The sequence below is a fragment of the Myotis yumanensis genome, unplaced genomic scaffold (assembly GCF_028538775.1).
Source record: "Myotis yumanensis isolate MYYU_CA2020_CCGP unplaced genomic scaffold, mMyoYum1.0.hap1 SCAF_14, whole genome shotgun sequence".
Taxonomy (NCBI): Eukaryota; Metazoa; Chordata; class Mammalia; order Chiroptera; family Vespertilionidae; genus Myotis; species Myotis yumanensis.
In genome coordinates this window covers 17,165,176-17,189,041 of record NW_027223765.1, presented here as the reverse complement: position 1 = coordinate 17,189,041, position 23,866 = coordinate 17,165,176, and the positions used below count along the sequence as shown (strand labels likewise).

Below are 23,866 nucleotides of genomic sequence, written 5' to 3'. Positions count from 1 at the left end.
TAAAATACCGTTGTTGCCATTTTATTACCAAAAAAAAAAAAATCACCATGAATGCCTATGAATTGGAAGCTGAGAAAGGAAGCTAGAACCGCATCTCAGAGGAAGTTAATTGCCAGTCCCATTAATTTCACTACATTTGTTCGCACTGATTTTGATCACTTTTATCTTTCACGCTTCATCTTTTAGGATGAAGACCGTCAAGGGTTTCTTTCACATGCATTTTTATGGCCGCATCTCCTCCATAGTACCTTTCTTTCTCTCTTGCTGTTCTTGAAGTACTTTGCCAAATGCGTCCTGGAAATGCAGAGAGCCCTTCTCCAAGCACAGGCCCGCTTTCCCTTTGATTTTATATGAAAACCCATTTCCCATGATTCATCCCTTTTGGTGTACAGAACACTAATTGTTATTATTGATTTTAAATTCCGTGACCATTACACGTAACCCAGATGACTGGCAGATAAAGGGTAATAATCCATGGAGTTCTGGAACACTTTCATGTTTGTGTGGAGTACTTTATGTGATCAATATTAACTGCCCCATTGAAACTAACTGCTGTATCAAATAACAGTCAATCAAATGAATGTGCTTGGAGATTATTTATTGAGAGCTTTAATTGTTCACTGGGGCCCTGCTTATCAGAGGAAACAATAGGAAGTCGGGATAGGAAGACCAGCTTTGGCTCGACCGAGGAAGGTGGAAGATGCTGATGAAAAGGCATCTCTCTGTTCATTGGGCGAGAGTTTCCAGAAACCCATTGGGCTTCCAGTGGGCAGAAATTGCAAATACCCTTCCAGAGGCTACCCTGTCACCTGTCTACCGAGAGCTCTCTAGAGAAGGGCCAATGATTCTCTTGCCCTGGGAAAAGTTGTCACTCTCTGGGAGTTTTACTGTTTCTCCCCTGCACTCCCACTCACATACATCACCGCCCGCCCCCTCCCCCTATCTCTCCACCTATAGCCCCCTCGCTGCCTGATGGTCTGAGATCATGGAAATAGCCCGACAGGATCGATGTCTACAGCTATGAAATGGGGATAATAATGTCTACCTTGCAGGATTTGTGGAAAGATTAGAGAGCATGTAAATGAGGCTTCCATGCTTGTCCTGAAAACACACACACAGACGTCACTGAGCAGACCTTCTGCTCTGATTCCATGACACCTGTGGCTTATGTGCCTTGGTGAATAGGGAACAGTCTTCTTTGTAGTTGGTATCCCTTTTCCTCAGTGAAATGGCGCCTCTCTCTGTGGCTCATAACGTAGGCGACAGTCCTTCCCGTTTGTCACAGTTTGGATAGCACTGTGGTCCTGATTCAGTGCTAAGCCCCCAGATTTAGTACAAATAGATTGACTTTTACAAGTGAGCGTTGTCACCTTCGAAGTTGTCACAATACACATCGCCCAAGGATGCTGTCAGGGGCGCAGTACGTTTTTATTACTCACTGATGGATTAGATCTCGCAGCGTTCCATTCAACAAAGGGCTCTTGGGTGCCTGCCATGCTCCAGGCTCCCTGGTATGTTCTGTGGGGGCCGCCAGGATGAATCTGACGCTGTCGCTGCTCTCTCTGGACTCACAATGGATGGGACACACTTGGGCACGCAAGTCCCTGTAATGCAGCCAGCCCCCTTCTGACACAAACCCTCGGAACTTTGGACCTGAGTTTCATTTTGATAAAAATTAAAAACCACTGAGAGCCACAGGTGAGGTGCAGAAGGTGAGGGATCAAGTGGGTGACACATTTTTGTCACAAGGAGCAGGCGTGACATTTTCCTGTGTGTAGGCCTCCCAGGTAATTTCTAAATGTAGTTCACAGAGCAGAGTTTTAAATGTACTCTAAGCAGTAGAATAAGTGCATACCTTGCAAACGTGCTTCTTGGAGACTCTCCCATAAATGTTTGTGGAGTGTTTGTTAAGTAATGTTCTTGTGGGGTTGGGTCTGATTAGATTAGGTGTTTTTAAAAAATCAGGTATGTCTTTATGGTTGTTTTTGCGGCATTTTGCTGAGTAACACACTTCCCCAAAGCTTAGCGGCCTAACACTTTATTGTCTGTGGATGGACTGGGCTCAGCTGGGCAGATCTTCTGTTCCACATGATGTCAGCTGAGGCTGCATCATCCAGGGCTAACCTGGGTGGGAAGTCCCAGAAGGCTGCTCCCAGGGCTGGCAGTGATGTTGTTGGTAGACAGCTCTGCTGGGGCTGTGCACTGGAGTAGCTGCACAGGCCTTGCTTCTCTCCGCATGACACCCACATTCTGAGAGGGAGCATTCCCAGAGGGAGGAGGCAGAAGCTCCCAGTCCTCTGAAAGGCTGGATCCAGAGCTGGCACGGAGTCCCTTTCACCATATTCTGTTGCTAAGCAGCCACAGGGCTGGGCCAGATTCAATGAGTCTACCTCTCAATGGGGGAATGGAGGAAAAATATGCTGCCATCTTTAGTCCATAATAACAATCATCACATCTATGCCCCATAACAAAGAAATTACTATCTTCTGACAGTAGAGACTAAATTGAAGGACTTTTGTGGGATTTGTGTTAGCTTGGCTTTATGGTGTGTGTGTGTGTGTGTGTGTGGTTTTTTGGGGGGAGAGGGGGTCTGATTAAATATTTAACAACATTCTACTCTAATGATTGTACATTTGTACATACATTGTTTTCAGTTAATCTTCACAAACAATCCTGTGAGGAAAGGATGATTATCCTCATTTTACAAAAGAGGAAGCTGAGGCTCAGAGAAGGTGAGTGACGTGACTTCGCACAATCATTCAGCTGGGTTAAGTCCCAGGAAGGTACCTCCACCCTCCACGTGCAATGATTCACCGAGGGGTCATCAGCTTCCGCTGTTTGCCTCTGTCATCTGTCAGCTGAGTGAAGACTCCCTGAAACAATTTTTATGCCCTAGTAATACCAGGAAAGGACCATGGAATGTTTTGGTTTGGGGGCAATGCAGAAAAGAGAGAAAATGATGGGGATGGAGTGTGTGTGTGTGTGTGTGTGTGTGTGTTGCTTTGTTTTATTGGTTGGGTTCCCTTACTAACCCTGGGAAGTCTTTGAGTTCAGATCTTGTGTCCTTTACTTCTGCTTTTCCCAGGCTAGTAGAGTACTTGCACCTCCCTGGTCAGTACTCCGTTAACGATGGCTTAGTCACGGACATGTTCAAGCAAACCACTACTTACTGTGCTAGATATCAGCACCGTCCAATCGAACTTTCTACAGTGGTGGAAATGATCTATGATTCTGCGTTGTCCAATATGGTAGTTGCTGCCTGTGGTGACTGAGCACATGAAATGCGGCTAATATATCCGAGGAACTAAATCTTTCATTTTCTTTCATTTTAATTTTCTTAGCTTTCAGTAGCCACATGTGGCTAGTGGCTACTGTATGGAACAGTGCAGCTCTATATACGCCAGCTATTAATATTTTTTAAATATTTGTTCACTCTCTTCACTTGCCTCTTTCTTTAGCCTTTATTCTCCTTCCCTCTTGCTGTTGCGGAGCTCTAATGATCTCTTTATGTAGCTGGCAAATAGACTGTAGGAGAATGTAAACAGAAAACTGCGGGGTGGTGATTTCAGTCATTGTTTAACTTGCTTTCCTTCTGGGTGGAACTGTTTTTCCTGGGGCCTGGCACATACTTAGCACTTCTTTTGCTAACACTTATTTTGCGGAGCTAAACCAGGATTTCCACAGAATCCCTGTGGGCTGGACTTAATTATATTCTTTGTAGCAATTGTACCAAGGTGGCGTACGAATTTCTAGTCCTGTGTTTGGTTTTCAAATCGACAGTATCTTCCAACATTTTTCAGCTACTTTCAACTTAAACGTCATGAAGGCGGGCAAAACAAGCCATGCTCTAAGGATGCCTCCCTGTGTGTTCTAGGAAGTCCCTTGCTCTGTCTCCCACAAGTGCCTTCTCCTGCTAATACATATGTGCTTTGCTTTGTAATCAGTGCCTGGCACATAATAGGTGTTCAAGAAAGATGCTGAGAGTATTCCAGTGACAACAACCTTGAAATTCAGAACATCACAAGTGGTGTCAGCTTTTATTTATTTGTGTGTTTCGGGATTACTCGAAATACCTGAAGCAAACTTGGGGGGTTGTCAAAACTTGGGAGGTTCGAATTGGCTGTTATGGCAAGCCCTTGTAAATGTATTAGCTGGAAAACAGGCCTGAAAATAGAAGAATGGGGTATTTCCCTAAACTTCTGGCACTTACTTTGTTTGATGGCCTAGGAATAGATTTTCTAATGGCACGTCCCATTAACCACCTCCTCCCCACCCCACCTCTTTTTCTCCCCATCCCTAGAAATGGTGTGAAGAAAGTAAATAGAAATAGGACCAAATCAAGAGGAACGTTTAAATATATTTTATTTTTTCGCTGATTTTCAGAAAGAGAGGAAGGGAGAGGAAGAGAGAAAAACATTCATTGGAGAGCGAGCATTGATTGGCTGCCTTCTGCATGCCCCCTGCTGGGGATGGAGCCTGTAACCTGGGGATGGAGCCTGTGACCTGGGTCTGGGCCCTGACGGGGAATCTAACCATGCACAGGACGATGCCCAACCAACTGAGCCACACAGGCCAGGGCAAAAGGAACTTTATTTTGTGTTTTCCCCCTAGATGATTGCAAATTGTGCTAGATTTTTCTCATGAAATAATCACCATCATCATCATAACTAATATTAAATGCATATTATCTGCCAAGTGCGCAAAATGGCTTATGTCATCTAAACCTTACAGCAGCCTGAGAGGAAGTGCTGTTCTTTCTCCACTTGATGGAGGAGAGTTCCAAGGCACAGAGGCGCTCAGGTACCCTCTTGAGTAGGAAAAAGTGAGTTGGAAGTTCCCCACCCAGCTTTGCATAATGTGGGTTTCCTTCCCTCTGCCAATGATACAAAGTCCACTCCTATTTTCTTTGTGGGGGGAGGTGGGGGAGTGAGGAAGACTGGAAGTCTCAGAACCCACAGAATAATAAAAGGGTTTCCAAGTGAAAGCTGGAAACAATACATTTTTTTAACAAAATGGGCAGTTACTCTAATTGCTTTGCCCCTACTGTTCAATTCCTTTTTATGTCCTGATTCATTAAATTATGTGCACACACAGGCTTATTATTTACAGATGTATGCACTTTTAACTGGCTCATATGAAACAGATGTTTCACGAAAGGTAACAGAGAGCAAGTGATCTAAACCCTCCTTCGTGGGTATCAAGTGAGGATTATGGCTCATTACCTGCAGGTCTTTTGCTATTATTTTGAATTGCAATGTCCAGTGTTGGGGGGCTGATTCAATTTTTCCCCTGGAGGAATAAATAAAAAACAACCACCCCATAAGGAGACAGCTGCATCTCAAAATAAAAGAGGGTGTGTGCAGGGGATGGGCAGGTGGTGCTCACATGTGGGCGCAGGTGGATATGAATGAGTTTTCTAAGCAATTTGAGAAAAAGAGACATTGGATTACAGTTGATATTTTAATTTTATAAGAGCCTTATTCCATGATATCTTAATCATTACAGTCCATGAATTCATAACCAAGCAATGATACCTTTTTAAAAAATCCAGAATGTCTTAATTTTTTATTTTTAGATGGAATTATTCCATTGCTCTTGTAACTGGCAGGAATGCATGTCAAGCTTGGACAGTGCATATGATGCCAAATTACTATCTATTAGACTCTGGAAGAGTTGAGGTGGGCCATGGCCACAGGTTCTTCATGGCTCCGCAATAAATAATCTTCAATTAACTGTAGAATTAACTTCAGTTATCTATTGCTACACAGCAGACCAGCCCAGTACTTGGTGGCTTAAAACTTTCAAGGTTCTGTCTCACTTGGGGTCTTTGAAATGGCTGTAGTGAGCTGGTGCTGGGGGTGGGCTCATCTGAGAGCTTGACTAAGCTGGTTGTTCAGCATGGCTCCTCCATTCACATATGTAGTTCCTCAACTGAGGTCGATGGAACAGCTGGAGGCTGCCTGAGCAGCTCTGTCTCCAGACGGCCTCCTCTTGTGATGGGGGCTTCCTTATAGCGTGGTGGTCCCAGGGCTCTTTACATGGCTTCCCCCAGAATAAGCATTGCAAAGAATCCCGGATGGAAGCCGCAAGGCTCCTCATGATCTAGCCTCATGTGTAACACACCATTACCCTCGCCACATTCTATTGATCAAAAGGAAATCACAGTAGCAGCTCAGATTCAAAGGTAAATGGTGTGGATCCCTAGAAGTGTGGTTCATTGAGCAGGCCGTCTTCAGAGACCAGCTACCATGCTATTAACGTACTCAAAACAAGGTAGCATGGCCTAATAAACATAAACATGACCAATTCAGATTGCCAACTGGGTGGCATATGTCAATACTTCTTCAGAATATTGGGGAGCAATAATAATCAGCCCTTGAAGTCATGGTGAGATTTATTGTTTATGAATTCTCAGGAGTTCTCTAACCGAACAACAACAGAGATTGGAGCAAAAAGATGGCTGAAATAGTGTCATTTTGCACATTGAAAGCTGGAAGCCATCACAGCTGAAATATAGAATGGGATGTGAAATATTAAGTGGCATATCAGGTTTATTGCATGTATGACCATGAGAGCGCATTTTATTTTGTCTTATGGAGCTCTAAAAAATCCATGTAATGGATTAAAGGTATTAAAACCCCCATATTCTGCCTGGCTCTAGGCCAGGGAACAAGGTGTGATAAATAATCTCAACAGACAGAATATGTAGGGAGGAATTTTAAAATGAACTTGTGATAGACATATTGACCTCCCTAACTAATAAAAATGCATGCATGAGGTTAGTTCTGAAGGGAAGGTGCAGACCTTACACATTTATGGTGGACATAAATATTATGTACACTATAGCGTTAACATCCTTAAAATATTTCCCACATCTCTGACATATGGCTATCATACTCTGCCTTTACTCTGGAAGCAAAGAAAAGCATGGATTTTATAGTAACATGTGCAGTTACTATGTGAAGAAATCTTTTTAATAGCTTAGCCCTGGCTGAGTAGCTCAGTTGGTTGGAGTGTCATCCAGATACTCTAAAGTTGCAGGTTCAATCCCCAGTCAGAGTACAAAGAAGAATCAACCAATGAATATAACTGGGTGGAACAACAAATAAATGTTTCTCTTTCCTCTCTAAGTTAATAAATAAATAAACAAATCCTTTATCTTAAAGCAGGGGTCAGGAAACTGAGCCAAATCTAGCCTTGTGGCCTGTTTTTATAAATAAAGTTTTATTCAAACATGCCACACTTGTTCATTTGCATCTTGTCTATAATCACTTTCCTCTGACAATGGCAGACCTGAGACCAACTATATGGCTTACAAAGCCGAAAGTACTTCCTATCTGGCCTTTTACTGGAAAAGTTTGCCAACCTTCTCTTAAAACATTAAAAAAATGAATAGGACAGCTGAGACTATAAATGAGTGCTTTGTTTCTTGTTCATAATAATCTTGTGTGTGGATTCAGGAAGCCATTTTTGGATCAAGCCATTTCCTAACAGTGTGACCTTGGCCAAGTCATTTACCTTCTCTAAGCTTCCATTTCCTCCTGCTTGATAATGGAGATTTAAAAATGGATCATGATGGCTCTTCACACCTTTATCTCGAGGGAGCAAGCAGGGTAATGTGAGTGAAAACTCACCTCAGATCACCCACCACCATGTGCTGTTGGCAGATGCCGCTGAATTGACTGAAACTGTCATTAATCCTTTGATAGCTCATAGAAGGATTCCTACGCAGATTTCATCCTTTTCACTCATTAATTTTTTCCAGACCACACTTATTGTGCTCACGCTATGTCCCAAGCACTCTTTTAAGCTCTGGGTGTTTAAAGGCAAGGCAGCTGAAGCCTCCGTGAGTGCAAGTAACATGCCAGCCTTGGGCATCCTTCAGGACCTCCTTCCAGGTTGGGGCCGATTTTACCATCTGGTATTTTTAGTTGTCCATTTGTGTGGGCCAAGAACAGTGTCTTCTAACTTCCCTCTAACCCAGCATGTAGCACAGTCTCTGGACCTGCCAGGTGCTCGATAAATATTTGTCGGCGGCTGGATGTTGTCAGTTGGTAGTCACTGCCCCGTGCTACCCAGCCTCCCATTCAGCCCATCCAAAGGTCTGCCACTTGGGGTTTACAGCAACTATGGAAGGCTCTCCAATGACAAATTTCTATGGTAAGGAGTTGTTTAAAGAAGCTGCTTCTGAGGCTTCTAGGCATGTGGGGTGGGGATGAACTAAGAAAACCAAGAGGAGGTGGCCGTTGCGATACTTTACATTAATGCCTGAGAGGCTGGGAAGGGACAGTTGAGAGAGAAGGATGACTCAACTTGCTTTATTCATAGTAGCATGTACTAGTATAGGAGGGACTACTATTTTGATAGAGAAATGGAAGTGAAAGTTAGAAAATCAAGATATGAGATTGATGGGTAGGAGAAAGACAGGAAGGTGAGTATATTGAGATTCATCAACATAATAATGACCCTTGATACAGTAAAGATGATAACTGTCTAATACTGCTATGTGACAGGCATGTGTCAAGTGCTTTACAGTGCATTATTGTTTAATGCTTACAATGATCTAATGAGGGATATGCTATCATTTTATAGAAAGGGAAATTGAGGCTCAGAGAGGTTAAGTAACTTGCCCAAAGTCACACAGCTAGTAAGTAGATGAGTTAAGATTGAACCCAGGCAGGCTGGCTCTAGAGTTCACACTTCCAACTACATGACTCAATTTGCAGAAAGAAGGAAAGTACCCTGAAGGAATGAATATCCCAAAAGACTTGAGCCTTGTGGCCTGCTATAGCTTGGAGATTGGTGAAAATTTCTTTGATATTTTCAAGTTTTCCTTAGCAATTCCTTTCATAAGAACTAAAAGTAAAGCACTTTGAAATTCTCACCTTCTCACATCAAGAAATACTGAGAAACCACTGTTATGAAAGAAAAAAAAATCAATGTTATACTGTTTCTCTAATTTGAACAATTCCATATAGAAACTTAAGAATCTTTAAAAATATCCCCAAATGTATACTTTTGAACTGACCTGCTCTGCTCAACTCTAGCACTAACAAAATCTTCACATTAGTCAACTGGAAGGTTTGGTAGGTATATTTATTTTCTATTTTTCTGCTGTAGTCACTCCTTCCACACACCCTGGACCTCAGGGAAGAGAGTAATTCAGCTCCTCATTCGGGCATTCCAAATCTGTAGGCAGCAACAATTCTCCATGCTGGTTTCATTTTCGTGCCAAATATGCTTAGGGACACAGTGGGAGGGGTTGGTCCAGAGCCCCCAACCCCTAGCAGAGCCTGGAGCAGCCGGCAATACTGCTGACCACATTTGGCCTGACTTGCTGCTCCTCCCAGTGGGTAGTCACACGCCCTTGGACCACTGCCAAAGGCCTTGGAACCTTGGTCTTAGCTGCTGCCATTCTGCCTGCTGGGGGTTGGTTTCTTAGCAGGGAAGATGGGGGGGGGGGGGGGGAGAGAAAGAGAGAGAGAGAGAGAGAGAGAGAGAGAGAGGCTTTTAATTCTTGTGTTGGCTTCTGGGGGACTTTCCTATTTTATTGCTCTGACTGGAAAGAAAAAAAAAAGGCTTTATTTCTGTCCCCTTAGCTTCATTTTCAGTTTTCCAGGTTAACTTTTGGTCTTTATCTTGGGGTAACTATGTGTCTTTGACTTAATCTATATATTCTCAAATTTGCTGCCAGAGATTTTCCCAACCTCTTGCCTGAAAAGTTCTGTCCTATATAATAAAAGGCTAATATACAAATCAACCGAACAGCCGAAAGACTGGTTGCTATGATGCACACTGATCACCAGGGGGCAGACAGTCAATGCAGGAGCTGCCCCCTGGTGGTCAGTGCGCTCCCACAAGGGGAGCACCGCTCAGCCAGAAGCCAGGATCATAGCTGGCAAGCAAAGCAGTGATGGTGGGAGCCTCTCCCACCTCCCTGGCAGCACTAAGGATGTCCAACTGACGGGGAGTGGGACTAGCCTGTCAGTCGGACATCCCCCGAGGGCTCCCGGACTGTGAGAGGGCACAGGCTGGGCTGAGGGACGCCCCCCACAGCCCCCCAGTGCACAATTTTCGTGTACCGGGCCTCTAGTGTAGTCATAAGAGAGAATGTTGTTGTCTTCTCCCAACACCTGGTCACACCCATTGTCTTGAACCCAAGACCATTTGCCTTCAATTCTCTGCTCTGTGTGGCCTTTAGCAAGTTACCTAACCGCCTTGTGTCTCCAGTTCTTCCTTGTAAAAAAGAACTACTAAGAGGAGCTATCCCATAGGATCATTATGAGGACCAAGTAATTAATATGTGTAAAATGCTCAGAGCAGAATGGTGATGGTGGCTAGCCTATAGTGCATGCTCCAGAACTGTTAGTTATTAATACTCTAGGTTATTATTAGACTAGACTCCAAAGATATTTCTATCATCTCCTAAGGTAATAATATTAGTCAGATTAGGATACCTGCCTTTCAAAGACTCTAATAATGAAGTGTTAGCTCTCATTTTTATGTGGTTTTATAGTTTTGTAGTTTACAGAGTGTAAACCTTGCAGTGTTGTATGCAGACTTGTCATCTTTGCTTTTCAGATTAGGAAGCCGAGGCTCAGGTAGGAGAAGTGACTGCTTAGAGCAGTGATGGCGAACCTATGACATGCGTGTCAGAGGTGACACGCGAACTCATTTTTTTGGTTGATTTTTCTTTGCTAAATGGCATTTAAATATATCAAATAAATATCAAAAAATATAAGTCTTTGTTTTACTATGGTTGCAAATATCAAAAAATTTCTATATGTGACACGTCACCAGAGTTAAGTTAGGGTTTTTCAAAATGCTGACACGCCGAGCTCAAAAGGTTCACCATCACTGGCTTAGAGGCAGAGTTAGGAGCTGAGCGTATGCATTCTGTCTTTTTTTTATCCTCACCCAAGGATATGTTCATTGATTTGAGAGAGAAGGGGGAGAAAGAGGGAGAGAGAGAGAGAGGGAGAAACATCAACGTGAAAGACAAACATCAATCTGAGAGAGAAACATCAATCATTTGCCTCCCATGTGCCCCAGACAAGGGATTGAACCCGAAACCTAGGTATGTGCCCTGACTGAGAATCGAACCTGCAAACCTTTGGTGCATGGGATGACCCTCCAACCAACTGAGCCAACCGGCCAGGGCTCTTCTGTGCAGTTTCCACTTCTCTGGTGCTACAGGAAATTATTTTACTTGCTGTCCCACTCCTTTGCCTAAAGTCTCCCCACAAGAAGCATCCTTACCCTATATTAGGGCTTTTCAACCTCAGCACCATTTAAAATCTAGGCCTGATAATCCATTGTTGTTGCTGTTGGGGACGGAGGGAGCTGTCCTGTGCCTTGTGGGATATCTAGTAACATCCCTGGTCTGTACCCACTAAAAGCCAGTGGGGGCCCCCAATTATGACAGCCAAAATTGCCCCAGATACTGCATAATATCTCTTGGGGAGCAGAATCTGTGTTGGCTAAGAATGGCCACCCTAGACCAGCTGGCTGGTGTGGCTCAGTGGTTGAGCATCAACCTGTGAACCAGGAGGTCACGGTTCGATTCCCGTCAGGACATATGCCCGGGTTGGGGGCTCGATTCCCAGTGTGGGGTGGGCAGGAGGCAACTGATCAATGATTCTTTCTCATCATTGATGTTTCTATCTCCCCCTCTTCCTTCCTCTCTGAAATCAATAAAAATACATTTTAAAAAAAGAAAAGAACAGCCACCATAGATTAAGGAAGTACAAGGGAAATGGGGCGGGGGGTGCGGGCGGTGCAGGGGAAGTCAGGGTTGTCTGTCACTTATTAGGCACTTACTGTGTGTGTGCTGGGCAAGTTGCAAATACTGCCTGCCTGTCACCAGCTCACCAACAGGAATTTTAGGAGTGTCTGCATTTTCAGAAAGGAGACACTGGGCTTCATGCACTCAGGACTCCCGATGGTGCTCAGAGATGTAAAGAAAAGTAACAGAGGAGGGATTCAAATTCAGTTCATCTGGCAGCAAAACCTGTGCCCTTCCCATCACTTCCCTACACACCATTTTCTGCAGGTTCATGGTGTTTTAGTTCTTTTTTGGAACCAAGAAAATCCACACGACGAGGATTAAATTGGTTTCAAAGTTATTTTGAGACCACTAATATGAGTGTACAACAGAAAAGATCCTTTGCAGCAAACATAACTGAGTGAGCAGAGCATTGTTTTGTTAAGAGGGGTTTGGCTAAATTCTGGTGTAATTTCACTTGAACTTTCTCAGACCGCAGAAGAGTGGCAAGGATTCCCATGCGACAAAGCATAATTTCATTGTCCTCTCCCTTAAATATCCCAAAAAGCCTCTCCCCCATTGCTTTTCTATGAGGCTGCCACCAAGGTGGTTGAAATTTAAAAAAAAAAAAAATGTATTTACAGTACAGAAGCCAAGAAATGTGTATCTGCGACCTTATACATTTTAATGCTCCTATTTTAATCTACATTGGGCACAGGAAATTTGAACAGATAATAGAATGTCATTTATTAGTGCAATAATTGCTTTTTTAGAAATGATGGGAACCCTGATTAGAAGTGGAATATGGAGCTGAATCGTTTGGTGTTGAGATAAACTCTTCAGGGGGATCTTAATCCTGCGATGCAATTAGCTTCATGCGCACACGAGTCCCGAGGCCCGTTCCGGCATTTGTTCAGTTAATACAGTTCCATTTCTGATGCCTCTCAGTTCAGATCATTAATAAGTACTTAGACGGGGCTGCCTGTTAAGTGATTTTAAGGGAGAATTTATTTGAATCCTGTCAAAGCTATCTTAGTATGCCCTAGAAAATAGTGATATAAAGCCTCGTATGTTAAAAACGTCACCCAAAACAACCTATGAGATAATTTTCGACTATATTCCTTGAAGCGAGAAAGCACATTATAAAAATGAAATGTAGGTGCTGAACGTGTCACGGTCCCTTATGAAAATATGACAGCACTTCCCACGGTAAAAGTCAGTCCCAGAAATAATTTCTGCTGCTGGCCGGGAGCCCAGGCAGGTGTAGCTACAGTACAGTGATTAGTGGATACTGAGCCTCCCTCTCTCTCTTTTAAAGGCCCACACTATCTTGTTCAAAACAACAATGTCTGGGCTCAAACCAGTGTCTTGACCAGTGGTGCTCAACCTTCTGGCCCTTTAAATACAGTTCCTCATGTTGTGACCCAACCATAAAAATTATTTTCGTGGCTACTTCATAACTGTAATGTTGCTACTGTTAGGAATCGTAATGTAAATATCTGATATGCAGGATGGTCTTAGGCGACCCCTGTGAAAGGGTCGTTCGACCGCCAAAGGGGTCGAGACCCACAGGTTGAGAACCACTGGTCTGGACCATTTATAACCGTGAATTAAAAGAAAGGAAGGGACGCAATTCTGCAGTTCTCAAATTTGGGTAACTAAGACCATACCCCTTGATGTTTCTAGCAGAGGAAATAAATGAGGGAGATGGAAAATAAGAAGTGAAAATGTGGGGTTTGGTGAACTAAGAGTTGTCTATAGGGAGCCATTGAAATCTCTCCTGTAAAGGCCGAGAGGGGTGCTATCTTTTTAAATTTCCTAATTCTAAGGGGCAGAGTTCCTGGTCCCTCCCCTCCCCGTGGTTTTGGGAGGAGTAAATGAGGGAAGGCCTATTAAGCACTGAGCACAGCCCCAGGCACACGGTAAGGGCTCAGTAAATAGTAGATCCTATTAGTTCAGGCTCTTCCGGTTGCAACTTTGAACCCCCTGCCAACTCAGATCCACTGCCAAAATTCCGTGGGAGAGAACGAAGGCTTCTGGTTTCTGGTGAGCATAAACACACACCCAGCTTGAAGACCTTAATATATTAAGTACTTAACAAGGTGGGGCATTTCGTAAGGACCTGTGCAGAGGGAAGCCGACTGAGTTCCCATGCCTAATTGACTCGGCACAATGCTTGGGGAGGTGAGGACAGTCACAAGACCTTTTCACAAGTCAGGGTGGCTCCAATGTTGCTCATGTTCCTAGGAATTAAGTGAGGATTTTCTTACGATGCCTATTGTGATTGACAGGCATTTCTGGGCGAAGCTGAGAACTTGATTTTGACCAATCGCCTGGTGATGGCATTGCCCGCCCCCCCCCCCCCCCCCCGCCGCCCCCGAACCATATTTTGCAAAAGAAGGCTTTTAAGGAGTCAACCAAAGTCTCCCCCAGCCCTACGTTTGGCCCCTTCCTGTGTCCCGCACCTGTTGCATGTGTGGTCAGAATAGCAGGGATTCTCATAGCCCAGCTCCAGCCCTCCACCAGGATCCCGGGTGACCCGGGCAAACACACACTCCTCAGGGTCATGGGCAGGTTACTGAGTCAGGGCTGCCAAAGCCCCACAATGATGTTTTCCTTCTCCCAACACCCCCTCCTTCCCTTGCCTGCCCCGAACCCTGGACTAATCTTGGAGCTGCTTAATAATAACAAAGCCAGCAGCGGTGTGCGGCAAGCAAGACTGCTGTAAAGCAGAGTTTTTCTTGTTTGGCAATTACCTAATTTCAGAATGTGATTCACAGATTTGCAAAACCCGTGTGTGTGTGGAACCAAACCGCTTCCCCTGAAAGTTGATTAAAAGCAGACCCCCCTCACCAAGAGGCGATAGGAAAATTAAATGAGCGACAGTATATGGAGTTCTTTTGCCCCCACTCCAACTTTTGGAGGCATGTAAATTGTATTTTAATACAACACACACACACACACACACACACACACACACGCACGCGCACACAGGAGAATCTGGTTCTAATTACTTGTACTTTAGTTGAACTTTGGCGTTTCCTTTGACTTTCTCCCTAATGTATGTGAGCTGTGGGCCTTGCAATCCTGCAGTGAATCCACAGAAAAAGAGGGGAAAATATCCAGACCGGCTCTCTTTGGTGCCAACAAAAATGAAGCCCAACTGAATGTTTTGACCAAATGCAACACTTTGCTATTCTCTCTTAATTAGCTGAAATGACTCCCTCCCATAGGTCTGGAGCTCTGGGCTCAAATTCCCTGGGGGTCTTGCAGGAAATGCCTTTTGCTTTACAACTCTTTTTTTCTTTTAAGGCTCAGCTGCCCAGAGAGTGCATTAAAATGCTGTCTTAATCATGGAAGGTTCTAGCAAAAAGGCAGTGTTTTCATAAGGCAAGAAGCCTGCCTCTAATCAGGCCCAACGTTAAATCCTGAAATCTGTCAACGTGGTTTAGCCAGCAGTAAATTAGTTCTCACAAAGGAAAAAAAAAATTGTATACTGAGCTCTCTCTTAAAAATGGTATCTGCTACTTAATCTAACCTTTAGAAAAAATGCCAAGCATGTTAGGAATTGTGAAGGGAGCTATTGTTGGAGACTTTCTGTGTGTTTAAATGTCACTCAGGTGTGTTGTAACAACAAGGACATTTAGGCTGTTTTCTCAGGTGAGTTAAGTTTGGAAGTGCCAACTCCTCTTAACAGGCAACAGCATTACATTTTTTTTTTCTTTTGAATTTTGGGAATGAATTAACCTCCGGAATTGAGGCCGTGTTTAAGAAAGCTGTGTCACCGGTTGTGCTGGCCTTCTGCTTTGCACCGTTTCAGTCGGTGGAGGTTTTGTTTAGTTTGTTTTTGTTTTGCCTGCAAACACCCTCTGAGTTCGAAGTCCTTCAGCGCAGTGCTTCTCCAAATGCCATCTGTGGACTGTGTCCTTCCCTAACCTGCCCCTGGCCAGTCCCCAACAGGTGTGGACATCGAGAGCAAGTGTTTAGAAACTTGTACCGCAACTGGACAGGGAAATCTGATGTCTACTAACATGTTTCCTAAGTTGGAGGTTGTGTTGTGGTCACCTTTTTCATAATTCCTTTTTTCTAAAGATCCATTTTATTGACATGTTTTTTTTTTCCTAGGGATTGGTTTTTATTGGGTTTTATGAATCCTTGATGGGTTTAGGGGAAGAGGGTAAGAAATGGTCCTTTGTCATCAATAGAATGAAAATAACTAATTTAAGCAAGTGCCTGCCCTCCCCGCCTTCCCCAGAATTCTGTTGCTGGTTGCTGGTCTGGATGGACCACACTTTGAGGAGCACTAATGCAGGGGTGGGGAACCCTTTTTCTGCCAAGGGCCATTTGGATATTTATAACATCAACTTAAAAATGAGCCTGCTATCTGTGGTCAAACATTTAATTAACTCACCCCTAATGCCTTGGCAGGGCCAGACCAAATGATTTCGAAGGTTTTTTACGGCCTGCAGGCCAGATGTTCCCCACCTCTGAATTAGAGGCAGATGAGACCTGTAATGAATTTTTATACGGGGAAAGTGATCCTAGCTTTGTTTTCCTGAGTGATAGCCATCTCTATGTTGCAGGGATGGATGGGTTTGAAATCAGGGCTGGAAGCTCGTGTCTGCCCACGCAGGTTTGGGCAGCTTACTGCCTCCTTTCGCCTGTGTGCAGCCCATAGAAGCGCCCTCAGCACCTCTGGTGCTGACTCTGCTCTGGGCAGGGAGGGACCCCCGGAGCCAAGCAGAAGTTCTCTGTCTTGGCCGTTCCCTGACGAAGCAAGGCAGCCCATCTGGTGAGCCGTTGAGATGCCCCATCGGAGGCTGCTGCTTGTCTGGGATGCAATCACCGAAGAGCACTGAATAAGACAATAAGGAAGCAAGGAAATAAATAACAAGCAGGAGGCCAAAAGCAGATCTGAATGATTCCTCAAAAGGCTGCGTCCCCAAACTGAAATCACATCAGGATGGCGGGCGTGCAGTTGTCTGATTGAATGACACCAAGCCACCCCCCCCAACCCCCCGGGAAGTCTAAAAACTGCTTTTTTGGCCTGCCTGAGATCGCTGAATGAGCTAATACAGGACACACTGTCTGCTGAGCCTGCAGAGTTTTCCAGCAAAATTTTTATCATTCCATAGACTGATGGCGCTTGCCTGGAATAAGGGACACAATGTTTGAGGCCTCTCAAGGGCCTTTGATGAATCTAACTCTAATTTAAAGGGACTAATAGATTATTGATTTAAGCAGGATGACAGTGAGCAGATCAATGGCCAAGCACTCTGTAGCTACCTTAAATACCAAAGTGACTAGTGAAAGGGGAAGCCATTAGGCTGTCTGCACCCCTTGTTTCCCACTGTCTTAGTGGTGAGGGGGAGGGGGTGGGGAGGTAGGCACAGCAGGGGAACAGGAGCACTAATAAACTTTGCCAAAGTATTTTGCTACATTATCAAAAGGCCAGAGGTTGCATTAAAAAAGGAATCTGCTTTTATTGTTTTTATTTTTAATAATTCTTCATTGTTGAAAGTATTTTATATGTCTCCTTTTTTCCCCTCTTAATCCCCTCTATCCCCCTCCTGCCCCACCCTCCACCTCAGACCTTCAGCTCCCTATTGTCTGTGTCCATGGGTTATGCATCTATGCATACAAAGTCTTTGATTGATTACCTCCCACCCCCCTCACCCTCCCCCACCTTCCCTCTGAGATTCCGCACTCTGTTCCATGCCTCCATGTCTCTGGATCCACTCCGTTCATCAGTTTATTTTGTTACTTAGATTCCACATATGAGTGAGATCATGTGATACTTGTCTTTCTCTGACTTATTTCACTTAGCATGATACTCTCCAGGTCCCTCCATGCTGTCTCAAAGGGTAAGAGATTCTTCTTTTTTTACTGCTGCATAGTATTCCATGCTATAAATGTACCACAGCTGTTTTATCCACTCATCTACTGGTGGGCACCTGGGCTGTTTCTGGATCTTAACTATTGTAAATTGCTCTGCTATGAACATAGGGGTGCATACATTCTTTCTGGTTGGTGCTTTGGGTTTCTTAGGATATATTTCTAGAAGTGGGATCACTGAGTCAAATGGCAGTTCCATAGTTAATTTTTTGAGGAAACTCCATATTGTTTTTCATAATGGCTGCACCAGTCTGCATTCCCACCAGCAGTGTATTAGGGTTCCCTTTTCTCTACATCCTCGCCAGCACTTGTAGGAATCTACTTATATGGATACCATATCCTGGCTGTAATTCTAGAACTTGCTGTAGAGAGTTTAAGACTAGCTTTGGCAGTTTGATTAAACCACTGTGGCTATTTCTTTTTCTTTCTTTCTTTCTTTCTTTCTTTCTTTCTTTCTTTCTTTCTTTCTTTCTTTCTTTCTTTCTTTCTTTCTTTCATTATTCTCAGTGTTATAGGCCACACAGAGGAAATAAAGGACTACAGATTACCAATTTTGAGGGTGATATTTAAGTATATGAAAACACAAATATTTAATTTTTTACTACCAGTGGGAAATTCTGAGGATGATTATTTCTTGTCATATATATGCCTTTTCTGTTGAGGTTTGTGTGGGATTCATTTATGGCATTCATAGGATTCAAATTCAAACCACAATAGAAAGAATCAATTTATCTGTCAAAACACAGCCTGGTCATCTCCTCTAGGAAGCCTCCTTTGATTTCTCCTGGGCTGAATATACTTGAAACTTTCTTTGTTATTATAATACCAGTAGTTCCCAAACTGCTGCAATTTGGATTCACCTGGTAATATTTTGTTTAAACACACACACACACACACACACACACACATACACATACACACACACACACGCTTGGTTTCTACTCCCAGACATTCTGGCATAACAGGTCTGGATAAAATCTGTGTCTTAGAATGGTTGAAAACTCCCCAGATAGTTCTAATATATAGCCAAGTCTGGGAACTACTGTTATATTTGAATCGTTCATTTACTCTCTATTAGACCAAACTTGTCAAGGCTAAGGGATTATTCCACTCACTGTCCATGGCATGTAACACAATGCTTGGCATGTTACAGTCACTCAGCAAAAATAAACCATTGAGGAGGCGAACATCCATTGTGCAGATACGGAAAGTTCATAACGTCGCAGGTGAAATCACCACAGCCTTCATTAAAGTCCAGAGCCTTCACAATTGATGGCTTACAATAGGACATTTCCATTCATGGCAGCTATTCAGAAAAAGCTTTCTAGATTCATTCATTTATTATACATGGCTCTCATCCTTAGAAAAAGTCTTTTTCCAACCTTTGTGAAATGTTTTGGGACTTTTTTGAGGCCTCCCTCTTTTTTGTGTACTTTGTCCCAAATTTCTTGGGTATTAAGTTGCCCACAGTTCTGTCGCCTCTCTTCGGGAGGGTAAAATGCTGGACTCCCTTGAGTACATGTATTAAAGTGGCATATTTATGGAAATTACCACCCACTTCTGAAATTCAGGGCATAACTCTGACAGCTGAATCCAGCCCTAACAATTCTATTTACAACTTCCCTAGTCAGGCTAGATTAGCTGTTCTACATGAGTGAGTAAGACATTGAAACACCCCCCCCCCCCACACACACACACACACAAACACACACGCACTGCTTCCGTAGAGAACACAATGCAGGATTGGTCATAGTTGTGACTGCATGGCTCTGTCAGCGTTGGGGAAGTGCTAGGACAGAAGTGGAGGCACGCAAGTAGAAACCATCCAGAAGCGTTGAGAAGCATCCAGGGAAGGATTCTGTTACCGATTTCAGAAGGATTCTGACACAGCCTTTCTAGAAGTCAGTTTCTCAACATGAATTGAAAACTAACAAAATAATTTTAAGTAACCACCACTTTTGAGTGAATCATTCTGCTTCTGAGAATTTATCCTAAGGAAGTAGAGATGTGCTGAGATTAGCTGCAAAGATATTCATCCTAATGGAATGTTTTGTGGGGAAATAGTTTTTGACAAGGAAATAAACTTCTGACAAAGTTAAACAGACTAAGTCCCAAATAGAACCTATAGTACAATTCCATTTTAGTAAACAAACAAACCCAAAGCATTTATATGCCTAGGAAAATGGCCTGGAATGGGTATGCCAAGATGAGAACAGCGTTTCTCTCTGAGTGGAAAACTTGTGTGTGTTGGATGAACTTGTGTGTGTTTTGTTGTTGTTGTTAGTTTTTGGTTTATTTGAACAAAGAGTGATATATTATTTTGTACTTTTAACAAGTACTGTTTTCTTTTTGATGCCATTATTACTCATTTGCTTTCAATGAAGCTGATAAGTATGAGGAATGTTTTTGCATTTATAGCCTAATAAGTGATCTGATAAGCTTTAGGGACATCTCAGATGCCAACCCATGTGTAGAACACTTGACATAATTGTGCCAAGCTATGCAGAGTAAGGGCTTTCTTCATCCCAGATACCTCTGTTCTAACCAAATGAAGACTCTAATAGGGTTATCTACTAGACCCGTGCTAACCTAATGAATTCATGCCAAGATTCTTTTGAATTATAAAAATTCTAAAATAATAATTGATTCTATTCCAAAGGGATACTTATTTTTTTAAGTAAGCAAATGAGCATATGAAAGCTATTTGATTTCCAATTTTATAATTTCATGACTTAGAGGGGTACTAAGTGTTTGTAATGAAAAAGAATTATTAATTAAACAAATATTTATTGATTATTTGCCTACTATGTGTCAGGACCTCTTCTAGGCCTGTAACACAGTTGTAAACAATATAGATAAGTGCTTTGGCCTCATTAAACCCAAACTGGAGGGTGTGGCAGAGGTATAATATAAATGTGCACACAAACTTTCTAAAGTTAGAGAATTTTATAGAAGTTAAAATAAATAATGGCTTGGAGTGCGGAATGGGGTAGGGCATTTTACTTAGAGACGTCTTCTCTGAGAAGGTGACATTTGCTCTAAGATCTCAGAGATAGAAAGGAACCAGAGGCGTGAAAGTCTGAGGATTTCCATGTAGCAAATATTCATTTGCCTTAAGTTGGTATAAGAGCTTGTCCTATTTAAGAGGTAGAATAGAAGCCAACTGTTTAGAAGTTAATAAGTTAGGAGAATCATTGATATTGCTAATGGGCCATATCATGGAAAGCTTCATAGGACATAGCAAGGAGTTTGGCTTTGATCTAATTGGTGACTATCAAAGAGCTTTAGACAGGTAAGTGAGAGGGATCGATTTTAACTTTTTGAACAGATATCTTACTGCTTCTTTGAAGAATGAACTCTGGCGTAGAGGATTAGATACAGTGAAGAGGCTATTGCAGTAGTTGAGGTGAATCCGTAGCCTGGTGTGGCAGCAGAATTGTGAGATGCGGTTTGATTAAGTGTGTCTAGTGGATGAGTTGACTCAACTTGCTGAAAGTTTGGCTATAGGGCAATTCAGTCAGCAGAATATCTACTCTGGGAGACTAGGGACAGTGGAACAACTGGAAATTTTATTCTCTGGGAAGTCTTCTGTTGTTAAGTGATTTGGAGATTAGAAGATCTGGGACATTAATTGATCACTTTACTACTTTTCCTGTATCCATCAGACTTTATGAGCATTTTTTGCCTATGATAGGAATAGGACTTTGCTTGTTTGTACATAAAATCTGTAGAGAAGGTATTGCAGAATACCTAAGTTCTATGAATTCCTATTTCCCATGGAATTTGGATGGTTAAACAATGAAATGGGGGAATTCCATCTTTTTAAATCTAGACTGAAGATCAACATGACTTTGTGCCATCATTAGTGCAAAGCAAGGATCCTCAAACACTTGTACATTCGCTCTCCTGGGGGTTTTGTTAAAGTGCAGATTCTGATTCCGTAGATTTGAGCGGGGGCCTGATACTATGTTTTCTACTAAGTTCTGAAGTGATGCTGATGCTGTGGGTCCAGGGAGCCCTCTTTGAGTAGCGAAGGTCTTGCCAATATTATTATTAATGGAGATGGGTTATGGACGCATGCCAGAGGCCCTCCCCATGTGCTTGAAGAATGGCAACTTTGGGCACTTTCTTCATTTGTCCTCAGGAAATTTGCTTTTGGTTAAATGAACAACGGGGTCAAACAAGTTATTTCTGAGACTCTAACTCAATGAGAAGCTACGGGAAACGGAAGGGTAGAAAGAGCCTGGGGTTTGCAGTACACGATCTGACTCTGTCTTGGCTCTACCACTGCCCTGTTGATCTTGGACAAGTCACTGCACGCCTGACTCTGTTTCTCTTCAGGGTAAATGGTGATAAAATTGTCTCTCTTGCAATGAGAGAGAGAGAGAGACATACAGGATTACTTTGTAAACTGCTGAGCACCCCCTCCTCAGTGTCAGTATCCCCAACGCTGTGCCTACTGTGACCACTGGTTTTGTGGGCCTATCTTTGCGAGTGTTGTTGCTGAATTTGGGGCAGAGGCCTATGAATTCACTGGTAAAACAGAAATGAACTGAAATCCATTTTCTCTTTTTTCTCCCCCCACCCCACCTCCATTGCAGCGATTGAAACCCAGAGCACCAGCTCTGAGGAACTCGTCCCGAGCCCACCGTCTCCACTCCCTCCCCCTCGCGTGTACAAACCCTGCTTCGTCTGCCAGGACAAATCATCCGGGTACCACTATGGGGTCAGCGCCTGCGAGGGCTGCAAGGTGAGTTCCCAGGGCTCCGTGCCTGGCGCGCTCTCATTCTCCACATGCTCCGTGGCCGTGACCTCCCAGCTCCAGAAACGGGCTGCCTTGCCATCCGTAACATCACCTTCAATCCGAGCAGTGGCCTCGGTGGCCTTTAATGGTCTCAATTCCTTCCTTATATCTCATTAGTTAAAAATTCAGAAACGTCTGCAAATGACGGATGGGGGCCACGTGTTCTCGGGCCCTTGAAATAACACATAACAGCCCTTTTCAGGTAATCAGAGCCTTTTGAAGGAGTTCCGAAAAGCACACTCCTGTTTCTCTTTAAAACGTGCCGTCTGATGTCTCTGTTAGTTTTATTTTATTTTTAAATATGACTGACAGGCCACTGAATCAACTTGCAGAGAATCCAAGGTTGAAATTGGGATTTATCTTCTGGCTGTTTCCTCAGCCCCGTGGCCTTTGAATTACAGTTTGATTTTCAGCCTGTAGGGACTTGCTACTGTGCGTGTGTCATAAATTCAGGGGGACTGGATTTAAAACTCCAGCCTCCAGAGTGGTGGAGGCTGAACATGTGTCAGGGAGGATATGGCTGCTTTGAATCAAGCTAGACAATTGTTATCGAGTCCAACAGGCTTAATTGAGTGAAAGAGCTTTTTTTTTTTTTTTTTGAGAGAGAGAGAGAGAAAAGAAACAAAGAATGACTTCACAGGCAAATCCAACTCATCCGTAGACAGTTTTTCAAAGGAACTGTGGCTGTCTTGAGGCAGCCCTTCCCTAGATAGACAGCTTCTTTGTGTTCTCTCCGATGGGTGTTCAGGTCTGTGGTTTACACACCTACATTGCATGATTCATTGGTTATGGTAAACAGGTTGGAATAATCTCACAGGTGCTCCCATCAAGTGCTTTATGGCATTTTGTTTGTCGGAGTTAGCACTTGTTGTTCCTGTGTGTATTGGTTAGGCACTATTGTGTAACAAACCATCCTAAAACCGAATGGCTTAAGACAATAACTTTTTATTTAGCCTACAATTCTCTGCGTCAGCACTTTAGCCCAGGCTCCTCGGGGTGCTTTGTGTATCCACCGTGTATCTCTGGTCAGCTGCAGATTGGCGCAGGGGCTGGGGACCCTCCGCTCAGTTCTCCTCCGTGTGGCCTCTCATTTTCACTGGGCTGGCCCTGGCCATTCACATAGGCAGGGTTCCAGAAGAGAGAACAGGAGCACACAGGTCTCTGAAGGCCTAGGCTCTGCCACACCCTCATTAGTCAACAGAGCCAAATATCAACAGTCCAATGATTGAAATTTCTTTTGAGAGCCAAATTTTTTAAATTTAAAAAATATGTACTACTATATAGGTAGGTACATTGTTATTAACTTAATTAGGGTACTCCTAAGGCTTAGGAAGAGCCACACTCAAGGGGCCAAAGAGCCGCATGTGGCTCGAGAGCCCAAGTTTGCCGACCACAGGGTTAAA

General features: G+C 43.4%; 1 protein-coding gene across 5 annotated transcripts in view; it reads left to right on the top strand.

The window, feature by feature from the left end:
• The window catches only part of RARB (retinoic acid receptor beta), an 851,244-nt gene that overhangs the window by 704,422 nt on the left and 122,956 nt on the right, over positions 1 to 23,866 (top strand). For all 5 annotated transcript variants that reach the window (XM_070433307.1, XM_070433308.1, XM_070433309.1 and 2 more), the window contains one exon: positions 22,261 to 22,409. In XM_070433307.1, the coding sequence (XP_070289408.1) occupies positions 22,261 to 22,409 (149 nt within the window). The remainder of the gene's footprint in view (positions 1 to 22,260; positions 22,410 to 23,866) is intronic.